At 50.9% G+C, this 13,314-nt stretch overlaps 1 protein-coding gene across 1 annotated transcript; it reads left to right on the plus strand.

Annotated features, from left to right (window-relative positions):
* Positions 1 to 5,851: 5,851 nt before the first annotated feature.
* On the plus strand, positions 5,852 to 6,784 carry LOC311216131 (olfactory receptor 14C36-like; the record flags this gene model as incomplete). The annotated part of the gene is made up of 1 exon (XM_084297677.1): positions 5,852 to 6,784. One exon carries the CDS (start codon positions 5,852 to 5,854, stop codon positions 6,782 to 6,784), a length of 933 nt encoding a protein of 310 aa, XP_084153803.1.
* Positions 6,785 to 13,314: the final 6,530 nt, after the last annotated feature.

A 13,314-nucleotide genomic window follows, 5' to 3' on the forward strand; every position in this document is an offset into this window, starting at 1 on the left:
CCTCGTGGATCCTCAGAGTAACAGATACTATTCCTCTAGTGCAGAGTGTACTTCAGAGAGCACAGCCAGTCTGTCCATCCGTTCTGGTCTCAGCTGCCCTGTGCTGGTGGGAGAGAAGAGCAGCGATTGTCCCAGGGAAGTGCCTGAGCCCTCCCTCACACAGCATTTCTGGCAGGAGCTGCCTCTCACTGCCTGCCCCTGTCCTTGCTGGGAACTGGTTCTCTGTCCCCATATCTCTTCCCTGTCCATGCTAACAGACCCCATACCACAAGCTGTGTGCTCACATTCACTCAGATTCCCCTCCACTGCAAGAATCTTAGGGCACTGAATCCAAAAAAGCCTTCCTTTTCAGACTAACTATGCCTCAGCCTTCCTCCTGAAATGCCCATTCATAAACGCCATTCTCTAAAGTTTCTCCTAGTCCAAATTACAAGAAGAGTGAGACCCATCCTGACAGATGCTATCAGCCATTGGATGTGCCAGCTGTAGAAGACCCCTCTGGCAACCCCACCTGCAGTGCCCTGCTGCCAGAGCCTCACGGTGTCAGGAGCCTGCAGATGTGTCCTGCCACATGCTGCCTTCCGTTGTTGCGTTCCTCAGTGCCTCCAAGCCCTCTCTCCTTCTCTCCTGTCTGTGTGCCAGCTGCGGTCAGAGCCCCCAGCCCTGCTGCACTGTGCAGAGGAGCTGCTCCTGGCCACAGCTGTCTCTCTGCACCAGGGCCCTCTTGCCACCAGGGCCTCTCTGTCCCACGAGCCCGGCCCAGCTCAGCAGCACAGCACCAGACCAAGGCACTGCAATCACCCCTCTGGGGGCTTTGCTGATGAGCCCACGAACCTCAGGCACTCAGAGACAATTGAAGACAGCTCTCCAGAAGTCCAAGTCAGAGGCAAGTTTCCTGCAGTGTCCCCCTGAGGGCCAGCACTGACACAGCCTCCCTTGGAGCTCATTAGAGCAGAACCCTGGAGGCAGTGAGGACAAGGAGACAAAGGCAATGTGAAGGTGACACTGAGGTGTAGGAAAAATGGATGTGTGTCACCAAGCACAGGGGCCAGGCCTTGACCCCTGGTTCCTAGGAAGGGAGATCCCTTCCCTTCACACCTTGCTCAGGCCTCTTTGTGGGGCAGTAAGAGATGGGGATGTGCATTGCCACGTGCAGGAGAACAGTACGACCCCTGCCTGGTTCATGGGTGGGGGCGAGGAGTCCTCTTTAATATCTTTATCAATGATCTGGATGAGGGGATCGAGTGCACCCTCACTAAATTTGCAGATGACACCAAGTTAGGTGCGTGTGTCGATCTGCTCGAGGTTAGGAAAGCTCTGCAGTAAGATCTGGATAGGCTGCACCGATGGACAGGTCAACTGCATGAAGTTCAACAAGGCCAAGTGCCGGGTCCTGCACCTGGGGCGCAATAACCCCAAGCAGAGCTACAGGCTGGGAGAGGAGTGGTTGGAAAGCTGCCAGGCAGAGAAGGACCTGGGAGTATTGGTGGATAGTCGGCTGAATATGAGCCAGCAGTGTGCTCAGGTGGCCAAGAAGGCCAACGGCATCCTGGCTTGTATCAGAAGCTGTGTGGCCAGCAGGGCTAAGGAAGTGATTGTCCCCCTGTACTTGGCTCTGGTGAGGCCACACCTCTAGTACTGTGTTCGGTTTTGGGCCCCTCACTACAAGAAGGACATCGAGGTGCTCCAGCAAGTCCAGAGAAAACACAAAGCTGGTGAGGGGTCTGGAGTCCCACGAGGAGCGGCTGAGGGATCTGGGCTTGTTCAGCCTGGAGAAGAGGAGGCTCAGGGGTGACCTTTTAGCTCTCTACAGCTACCTCAAAGGAGGCTGTAGCGAGGTGGGGGTGGTCTGTTCTCCCACATGCCCAGTGACAGGATGAGGGGGAATGGGCTAAAGTTGCACGAGGGGTGTTTTAGTTTGGATATTAGGAAAAACTTCTTTACCGAGAGGGTTGTGAGGCATTGGAATGGGCTGCCCAGGGAAGTGGTGGAGTCACCATCCCTGGAGGTCTGCAAAAGATGTTTAGATGTTGAACTTAGTGGTATGGTTTAGTGGAGGACTGGTTAGTGTTAGGTCAGAGGTTGGACTCAATGATCTTGAGGTCTCTTCCAACCTAGACAATTCTGTGATTCTGTGATTCTGTGGGAAGAAGAGCTTGGCCAGCAGAAAATTATGATTTCATAGAAGTAAGAGGGTTTATGTAATGTAGATGCTGCGGTACAACTGACTTAAAACAGTCACATATGGCCCTTTCCTTACTTGAAACACTCATTTTAATCGCTAAACATAAATGCTACTACAGTACTCTGAAAGGAATCTTTTTTTTTTTTTTTTCTCTTGCAAACCATAATGCCTTCCCTTAACACTAACATGAAAATGCTCTATTTAACCCTAGACTCCTTGGCAGACCTAAAAAACCCTAAACCGTAGATCTTGTCTATGCCTTAACCACAGACCTGACACCACTAGGAGGACAACACACACTCCCACTAAAACTTTGCTTATTCTCCAAACCAGAAAGAGAAAAACAGGTACCTATGGAGCAAGAGAGAGGTCAGCTCTCCCTCAGGATCTGATGGCCCAGCAGGAGGAATGTGACTGTGGCAGGGACTGTGAGGTCACTGCTGTCTCTGCACTTGAGAGGGCAGCAGCAGGAATGTGTCACGGAAAGGGACTGTGAGGTCACTTGTGTCAGGAGGTGCCAGGTCACCCTTTACTTTTGAGAAGTCAAGGCACTTGCTTGGCTTGCTGACTGTGGGATCCCCTCTGCCTACACACCCAGGAGGACATGGACTTCTGCTTGAGTCCATGACTGCACAGCAGCAGGCACAAGGCTTGGCTGTGTCTAGCCAAGAAGCTGCAAGGCCAGCAGCAGGCCCCTGGCTTGGAAGCTGCTGCTGACGTGACTTGTGTCTGGTTGGCTGAGAGGCCACAAGGAGCCTGCTGGGTTGGGATGCCTACTTCAGGAGGGGTTTCCACCCTCATGGAGCTTTCTTTGGCAGTAGGAAAGAGCAGGAGAGAAAAAACAGCCACAAAGTGAATCTTGAAGTGTAGCTCTGACCATGAGCTGGAAGAAATATCCAGGGGAACAACTGAACAACTGGTCTTGCTGGTAGAGACTGAGGAAAAGAAGGCATTATGTTCCTCAGGGTTTGTCATTAGGTTTTCCCACACACCCATTAAAGATGATCATTCTTCTAAATCCTCTTTTATAAAAGTATTTATATACACTTTTTTTTTTTTTTTTTTTTTTGTCTTTGACAGTAGTAGATGGATTGAGCTCCAGCTGGGCTTTGGCCCTTCTAATTTTCACCTGCACAGCCCCATAACATTCAGGACACAGCCCCAGACTAACTGTCAGCATGCATGAGAAGGAAGCACAGAATTGGTGGAGCCTGGCAGCCTTCCATCCCCTACTCTCCTGTGATTCTATGCTGCACTTTTATTCAGCTTCTTACTCCTCTATTATCCAAACGTTCCATGCAGCTCCTGATGCTGCTGTCTTGTCAGTGACAGCACAGACACGGGAAGGTTGAACTGTCTGCCTGCAGACATGAACACCTGACAGAATGGAGCATCTGTCCAGTGGAATCTTGAGAAACTGCAGTAGTTTGCCTAAAGGAACATCTTGAACAATAAGTGCCTAGTCCTGTGCCAGAGGAAGAGGAACTACACATCAGGGCAGACTCTACTGAGTGAGCAGTGCCCAGGAGGAGGAGGGCCTGGGCACCACGAGGGATGCCTTATGAGCTGTGGTGCCTGCTCACCAGGAACCAGGGCAGCTTCCTACAGAGCTGCCTTATGAGGAGCAGGACCTCCAAGAAAGTCTGAGTTATCATACTCAAGCTCAGATCCAGTGTGGCACCACACAGAAGAGGGTCTGCAGCCCTCAAGAGGTACAGGTCTGGGAGTCCCTAGGACAGCCTGGTGTGGAAAGGATCAAGGGCTCTACGAGGGCTCAAAGTCATAAACCCAGTTCTTTGTGTCCATGGCTATGGCTGTTGTCTCTGCCACTGAGGCCTATGAGGAGACAGCTGATCGTTAAAGCACCAGGGCCTCATTGCCTCCTCGCCCCCCACCCATGAAGCAGGCAGGGGTCGTACCATTCTCCTGCACTTGGCCATGCACATCCCCATTTCCTACTGCCCCACAAAGAGCCCTGAGCAACCTGTCAAGGGAAAGGATCTCCCTTCCTGTGTGCCATGTGACAAGACCTTGCCCTTGTGCTTGCTGACACACATCCAGTTTTCCTACACCTCAGTGTCACCTTCACATTGCCTTTGTCTCCTTGTCCTCACTGCCTCCAGGGTTCTGCTCTAACGAGCTCCAATGGAGGCTGTGTCAGTGCTGGCCCTCAGGGGGACACTGCAGGAAACTTGCCTCTGACTTGGCCTTCTGGAGAGATGTCTTCAATTGTCTCTGAGTGCCTGAGGCTCACGGGCTCATCAGCAAAGCCCCCAGAGGGGTGATTGCAGTGCCTTGGGCTGGTGCTGTGCTGCTGAGCTGGGCCGGGCTCATGGGACAGAGAGAGCTCGTGGCAAGAGGGCCGTGGTGCAGAGAGACAGCTGTGGCCAGAAGCAGCTCCTCTGCACAGCGCAGCAGGAAAGAGACACAGAGGCAGAGACACAGAGAGAAGAACAGGAGAGAGTGGCTGAAGGCAGTTGGCAGTGGAAGGATGCAGAGTGCTGCCTGCAGGAGAAACCTGCACAGCCCTTGACAAGGTAAGTCCCTGGCTGCAGGGCCATGCAGCTGCAGCTCCTGGAAGGGTCTCCTCCTGCTGGGTCTTGTTTCTGGGAGGGCAGTGGGCAATGCAGTAGGCTTTGAGAGTCCTGCTGGGTTGCCCTGCGAGGAGAGGAAGTCTGGCAGAAGCCCCTTGGAGTGCCCTAAGGCAGGTGCCCCCAGTCAGCCCAGAACACCCTGCCCTGGCTGGCCATGCCGGGCTCTCTGTCAGCTGCCCCGTAGCTCCTGCAGCCATGGAGGTGCCCCTTGGCAGGGCCCTGTTGGTGGCAGGGTGCTGCAGGGCAGTGCTGAGCACAGCCGCGTGGGTTGGGGTCTGTGAGCACGGGCAGGGGGAAAGAAGAGGTGGGCGCAGAGCAGCAGCTCCCGGCAGGGACAGCTGCAGGCAGCACAGAAGAGCAGGCAGCCAGAAGGAGCTGTTGGCAGAAACGCCATGGCAGGGGGGATTCGGGCACCTTGCGGCCACGCCCTGCAGTGCAGACACCTTCCCCTGGAGCAGCCCCTCCCTGGCCTCCTCTCCCCCTGCAGCCCATGGGCTGTGGGGCAGGCAGGGGTAGAAGAGAAGGTAGAGCTCAAAGAGATGCTCCGAAGCTCTGTCTGTGTGAGAACTTCACCTCAGGTGAGGTTTCTGTCCAGCTGCACTTGGACTGGGGCTTCTCTGCTCTCAGTTGTCTCCAGTTTCTTATCAGGGAAACTCATGAGCTGGATGGTTCTGCGGCTCAAAGACAGCAAACTGAGGGCAGATTAGAACACGACATGTGGGCAGTGGCCTGTGTAACTCTGCATTCAGATGAGTTGTTTGAAATAACACTGAAAAGATCATTAATCTGACCAGAGAACTGAACTTGAGCTTCCCCCATGTTCCTGATTCCTTCCTGCTGTATAGCAGAGAGGACTCCTCTGCAGCCTACAGCAGCCCCTGCTCCCAGTGCCACTCTCAGCCAGCACCAGCCACAGCTCAAGCAGGAGAGATGCCAAAAGATTTTCGTGCAAAGAGAGATGCTCAGGCTGGTGTGTGCTCAAAGACATGCAATAAGTCTCCCTCAGAGAAGTGTGAACTAACATTTTTCTGCCTTCTCCTCTTCAACAGACCACTGTGTTCAATGTCAGCAAATGCCCAACATCAGCTCTGTGAGCGAGTTCCTCCTGCTGGCATTCGCAGACACACGCGAGCTGCAGCTCCTGCACTTCGCGCTCTTCCTGGGCATCTACCTGGCTGCCCTCCTGGGCAACGGCCTCATCCTCAGCGCCGTAGCCTGCGACCACCGCCTCCACACCCCCATGTACTTCTTCCTCCTCAACCTCGCCCTCCTCGACCTGGGCTGCATCTCCACCACTCTGCCCAAAGCCATGGCCAATGCCCTCTGGGACACCAGGGCCATCTCCTATCAAGGATGTGCTGCACAGGTCTTCTTTTTAGTCTTCTTCATTGGAGCAGAGTTTTATGTTCTCACAGTCATGGCCTACGACCGCTACATTGCCATCTGCAAGCCCCTTCACTACGGGAGCCTCGTGGGCAGCAGAGCTTGTGCCCAGATGGCAGCAGCTGCCTGGGGCAGTGGCTTTCTCAATGCTGTCCTGCACACGGCCAACACATTTTCCCTGCCCCTCTGCCAAGGCAATGCTTTGGACCAGTTCTTCTGTGAAATCCCCCACATCCTCAAGCTCTCCTGTTCAGGTTCAGACTACCTAAAGGAAGTTAGACTTCTGGTGGTTAGTGCTTGTTTAAGTGTTGGTTGTTTTGTTTTCATTGTGTTGTCCTATGTGCAGATCTTCAGGACAGTGCTGAGGATGCCCTTTGAGCAGGGCCGGCACAAAGCCTTTTCCACGTGCCTCCCTCACCTGGCCGTGGTCTCCCTCTTTCTCAGCACTGCCATGTTTGCCTACTTGAAGCCCCACTCCAACTCCTCCCCATCCTTGGACCTGATGGTGTCATTCCTGTACTCAGTGGTACCTCCAGCAGTGAACCCCCTCATCTATAGCATGAGGAACCAGGAGCTGAAAGCCACACTGAAGAAACTGATTCTAGTGGTAATATTTACTTAGCAATAAATTTGCTATCTCACTTTTCTAATTTACCTCAAGTTAATATCAGGCAATTTGTGACCTCTAGGTTTAGCATTTCTCCTTGTTTCAGCTCGGATAGTGTTAATTTTCTTCCTAGTTGCTGGTAGGGTGCTATGTTTTGGATTAGGATGAGAAGAGTGCTGATGACATGCTGATGTTTTACTTGTTGCAGAACAGTGCTTACACCAAGCCAAGGACGTTTCAGCTTCTCACTCTGTCATGCCAGCGGGCAGGCTGGGGGTGCAGCGGGAGCTGGGAGGGGAGAGACCCAGAACAGCTGACCCAAACTAGCCAAAGGGGTATTCCATACCATCTGACGTCATGCTAAACAATAGATAGGGGTGGCTAGCAGGGGTGGGAGGGCTGGACTGCTCAGGGTTAGGCTGGGCATCGGTCAGCGGGTGGTGAGCAATTGCATTGTGCATCACTTGTTTGTACACATTATTATTAGTAGTACTATCATCATTATTATTATATATTATTATATATTATATATTATTATTGTTGTTGTTGTTGTTGTTGTTGTTATTATTATTTTCCTGTCTTATTAAACTGTCTTTATCTCAACTCACGGGCTTCACTTTCCCGTTTCTCTCAACCATCCCAGAGAGCGAGTGGGGAGGGTGAGCGAACGGCTGTGTGGTGTTTAGCTGCCAGCCGGGTTAAACCACGACAGTCTTTTTGGTGCCTAACTTGGGGCCCGAAAGGTTGAGATAATGGCAGATCTGACCAGACTGTGTTAAACTAAAATTGGTATAAGTATTAGACCTGCTTAATAGTCACTTGTCATAATGCTGATTGCTTTAATCTCAACTGTGCTGCGCCTGTTTTCCAATTTGAGTATTATAACACACTATTTTCCCTATGTTCTCTCTGTCATGCTGCTTATCCTCTCTGGGCCCTGGTTTCAGATCATTATGGTCCTGTGTGTTGTAACAGTGGATTATGAGACGATGAAATATCTGGCCATGACTCTAACTTGGTATTTGTACTCAGTAACATTGTCGACTCTATACTTTGGAAACTGTATCTTGGAAACTATTAGCAATTATACCTGTTGCCTTTTTTCATTAGGGAGTCAATCTGTGGAGGGGAAACGGGAAGATATTTTTTCTTACCCATTTACTCTTCCTTTCTCCTTCACCACCTCCTTATCCTCCTTGATCACTCTCCCTTTCTTCTTCAGCACCCTCTTACCCTCCGAGCTTGTTACAATAGCTCTCCAAGATATTGAATATCCTTGGGATACTCAGACCAGCATACTCTTGCTGTTCTGCCTCATGAATGTGCTTCAGGTTCTGCCTAAAGTTAAACAACTACTTAGGAAGCTCATCTGGAGATCTGCCCGGAGGCAGTATAGTTGTGGGTGGCAGGGAGTATGGGAGGATATGGGCAGGCATCTAGAGCAGTTGGCACCCCCAGTGTTTTGGAAATTCTCCCCTGAACAACTGTGAAATCCTCAAAAACTTGCAGAATGCTTGAAAAAAAGTCAGGTGTCATGACTCTGGCAGTTCCAAAGTAACACAAATCATTGTAACGTGCTGGGGCCTCGCTCATGCCTATCGAGCTGCCATGGATACTGCTATCAACTTAGTGACAGACCCTGCGGCCACTCCAAGTCCCGTGACAGATCCAACGGCCACTGTGACCCCTACGGTGGACACTGCAGCGGCTCCAATCCCAGCTCCTGCAGCCGCTCCAGCCCCAGCTCCTGCAGCCGCTCCAGTCCCAGCTCCTGCAGCCGCTCCAGTCCCAGATCCTGCAGCTGCTCCAGCTCCTGCAGACGCTCCAGCTCCTGTGGCTGGGTCAGAGAAATGAACTCTAGCAGTGCAAGTTGACCCTGCAGAGGGTATTCCAACCCCTGTGGCAGACCCTGTAAAGGGGTCAGAGAAGTGAGCTGTAGCAATGCAAGCTGCCCCTGTAGAGAAGGTGAAAAAATGGTATAGAGATTCAGGTCGTTTAGAACGCAGAGAGTCTTCTGCCAAATCTAGGTATAGAGATGATGACGATGCTGGGCCATCAAGGATTCAGGAGGAGGAAGATGAGGATGCCAAAAAATCAACAGTAACTACCCGAAGCCTAAACAAGCGTGAGCTACGAGATGTGCGAAAAGATTTTGGTCATTGTATAGGTGAGCAGCTTGTCACCTGGCTGCTCTGATGCTGGGACTCTGGAGCCAATTGTGTGGAATTAGACGGCAGGGAAGCCAGGCGGCTGGGATCCCTTGCTAGAGACGCAGGCATTGACAAAGCAATTGCAGATGGAGCACAACCTCACAGCCTCTGGAGGCGTCTCCTCTCAGCCTTGAGGGAAAGGTATCCCTTCAAGGAAGAACTTTTATGTCTACCAGGCAAGTGGACCACTATGGAGAAGGAAATCCAGTACCTGAGGGAATTAGCCGTACGGGAAGTGATTTATGAGGATCCAGACCTCAGACAAACATCCACAGATCCAGATGAAGTCAGGTGTACACGACCCATGTGGCGGAAGTTTGTACAGAGTGCACCATCATCATATGCCAGCTCCTTGGCAATAATGGCCTGGAAAGAGGATGAGGAACCCACAGTGGATGAAGCAGCTAAACAACTCCGGCAGTACGAAGAAAGTCTCTCCTCTTCCTTACAGGCCTGCGTCTCAGCTGTGGAGAAACTTTCTGAAGAGTTCCACCAACTTAAAGAGAATCTATCTTCCTCCCCACCAGAACCAACCAGTGTCCACCGACCAAAAGAGAACACTGTGGAGAAACTTTCTGAAAAGGTTCACCAACTTGAAGAGAGATTATTCTCCTCCGCACCTGTACAGAGCAGTGTCTCAGCTATCAGGGGTAGTCGTTCATCCACACAAGGAAGACGATATGGTGGGTACTCACCCCGTGCTACCCTGTGGTTTTATTTACGAGACCATGGAGAGGACATGAGAAAATGGGATGGAAAATCTACCGCGACCCTAGAGGCACGGGTACGTGAGTTGCAAAAGAAAACAATCAGGAAGAAGGGATTCTCTGAAAAGTTTGCTGCTCCAACTTCCAGCAGACAGTCCTTCAAACACAGAAACGAAGAAGATTCCGACCAGGATTAGGGAGGCCCTGCCTCCAGCCAGGGGGAGGAAAGGGATAATCGAGTTTATTGGACTGTGTGGATTCGACGGCCTGGCACATCAGACGCACAGAAGTATAAGGCTTTAGTAGACACTGGTGCACAATGAACTATAATGCCATCGAGCTATAAAGGACCAGAGCCCATCTATATTTGTGGAGTGACAGGGGGATCTCAGCAGTTGACTGTATTGGAGGCTGAAGTGAGTCAGACTGGGAATGAGTGGGAAAAGCACCGTATTGTGACTGGCCCGGATGCTCCATGTATCCTTGGCATAGACTATCTCAGAAGAGGATATTGCAAGGACCCAAAAGGGTTCCGGTGGGCTTTTGGTATAGCTGCTTTAGAGACAGAGGGCATTAAACAATTCTCTACCTTGCCTGGTCTCTCAGAGGACCCCTCTGTTGTGGGGTTGCTGAGGGTCGAAGAACAGCAAGTGCCAATCGCTACCACAACTGTGCACCGGCGGCAATATCGCACTAACCGAGACTCCCTGATTCCCATCCATAAGCTAATTCGTCAATTGGAGAGCCAAGGAGTGATCAGCAAGACTCATTCACCTTTCAATAGTCCCATATGGCCAGTGCGAAAGTCTAATGGCGAGTGGAGACTAACAGTGGACTATCGTGGCCTGAACGAAGTGACGCCACCACTGAGTGCTGCAGTGCCGGACATGCTGGAACTTCAGTACGAACTTGAATCGAAGGCAGCCAAGTGGTACGCCACAATTGATATCACTAATGCATTTTTCTCCATCCCTCTAGCAGCAGAGTGCAGGCCACAGTTTGCTTTCACTTGGAGGGGAGTCCAATATACTTGGAATCGACTGCCCCAGGGGTGGAAACACAGCCCTACCATTTGCCATGGACTGATCCAGTCTGCGCTGGAGCAGGGGGAAGCTCCTGAACACCTGCAGTACATCGATGACATTATTGTGTGGGGTGACACAGCAGAGGAAGTTTTCGAGAAAGGGAAGAAAATAGTCCAAATCCTTCTGAAAGCCGGTTTTGCCATAAAACAAAATAAAGTCAAAGGACCTGCATGCGAGATCCAGTTTTTAGGAATAAAATGGCAAGATGGACGTCGCCAAATCCCAATGGATGTGATCAACAAAATAACAGCTATGTCTCCACCAACTAACAAAAAAGAAACACAGACTTTCCTAGGTGTTGTGGGCTTTTGGAGAATGCACATCCCAAATTACAGTCTGATTGTAAACCCGCTCTACCAAGTAACCCGTAAGAAGAATGAGTTTGAATGGGGCCCTGAACAACGACAAGCCTTTGAACAAATCAAGCAGGAAATAGTCCATGCAGTAGCCCTTGGGCCAGTTCGAACAGGACCAGATGTAAAGAATGTGCTCTACACTGCAGCCAGGGAGAACGGCCCCACCTGGAGCCTCTGGCAGAAAGAACCTGGGGAAACTCGAGGTCGGCCCCTGGGGTTTTGGAGTCGGGGATACAGAGGATCTGAGGCCCGCTATACTCCAACTGAAAAGGAGATATTGGCAGCATATGAAGGAGTTCGATCTGCTTCGGAGGTGGTCGGTACTGAAGCGCAGCTCCTCCTAGCACCCAGATTGCCGGTACTAGGCTGGATGTTCAAGGGAAGGCTCTCTTCTATGCATCATGCAACCGATGCTACGTGGAGCAAGTGGGTTGCACTGATCACTCAGCGGGCTCGAATAGGAAACCCCAGTCGCCCAGGAATCTTGGAAGTGATTATGGACTGGCCAGAAGGCAAATACTTTGGGATATCATCAGAGGAGGAGGTGGGTCGTGCTGAAGAAGCCCCACTGTACAACCAGTTACCAGAGAATGAAAAGAAATATGCCCTGTTCACTGATGGGTCCTGTCGTATTGTGGGGAAGCATCGGAGATGGAAGGCTGCTGTATGGAGCCCTACACGACGAGTTGCAGAAGCTGCTGAGGGAGAAGGTGAATCGAGTCAGTTTGCAGAAGTGAAAGCCATTCAGCTGGCTTTAGACATTGCTGAACGAGAAAAATGGCCAGTTCTCTATCTCTACACCGATTCCTGGATGGTAGCAAATGCCCTGTGGGGATGGTTACAGCAATGGAAGCAAAACAACTGGCAGCGTAGGGGCAAACCCATCTGGGCTGCTGCTTTGTGGCAAGACATTGCTGCTCGGGTAGAGAACCTGGCTGTGAAAGTACGTCACGTAGATGCTCATGTGCCCAAGAATCGGGCTACTGAAGAACATCAAAACAACCAGCAGGTGGATCAGGCTGCTAAGATTGAAGTAGCTCAGGTGGACCTGGATTGGCAGCATAAAGGTGAATTATTTATAGCCCGATGGGCCCATGACACCTCAGGCCATCAAGGTAGAGATGCAACATACAGATGGGCTCGTGATCGAGGGGTGGACCTGACCATGGATGCTATAGCACAGGTTATTCATGACTGTGAAACATGTGCTGCAATCAAGCAAGCCAAACGGTCAAAGCCTCTTTGGTATGGAGGACGATGGCTGAAATAGAAATATGGAGAGGCCTGGCAGATTGATTACATCACACTCCCTCAAACTCGCAATGGCAAGCGCCACGTACTTACAATGGTGGAAGCAACCACCGGATGGCTGGAAACATATCCTGTGCCTCATGCCACCGCCCAGAACACCATCCTGGGCCTTGAAAAGCAAGTCCTATGGCGACATGGCACCCCAGAAAGAATAGTCAGATAATGGGACTCATTTCCGAAACAACCTTATAGACACTTGGGCCAAAGAGCATGGTATTGAATGGGTGTATCACATCCCCTATCATGCACCAGCCTCCGGGAAAGTTGAACGATACAACGGACTGTTAAAGACTACATTGAAAGCAATGGGCGCTGGGACATTCAAAAATTGGGATACGCATTTGGCAAAGGCCACCTGGTTAGTCAATACTAGGGGATCTGCCAACCGAGCTGGACCTGACCAATCAAACCTGTTACGTACTGTAGATGGGGATAAAGTTCCTGTAGTGCATGTAAGAAATATGCTGGGTAAAACAGTCTGGGCTACTCCTGCCTCAGGAAAAGGCAAACCCATTCGTGGAATTGTTTTCACTCAGGGACCTGGATACACTTGGTGGGTGATGCAAAAGAACGGAGAGGTCCGGTGTGTACCTCAAGGGGATTTAATACTGGGTGAGAATAGCCCATGAACTGAATTGCACCATGTTAATTACTATATAATACTGTATGTTACCACTACTATGACTACTATATACCCTAGATGAAAATGGTGACTAATTAGAATGTCTGGAAAAGAGTGTAACCTGAGTATGACATAAATGGTATGGAATAAGGGGTGGATAGATGTCCTGGTTTCAGTTAGAACAGAGTTAATTTTCTTCCTAGTAGCTGGTAGAATGCTGTGTTTTGGCTTAGAATGAGAAGAGTGCTGATAAC

The sequence above is a fragment of the Netta rufina genome (genome assembly GCF_964035555.1).
Source record: "Netta rufina genome assembly, chromosome: 18".
Taxonomy (NCBI): Eukaryota; Metazoa; Chordata; class Aves; order Anseriformes; family Anatidae; genus Netta; species Netta rufina.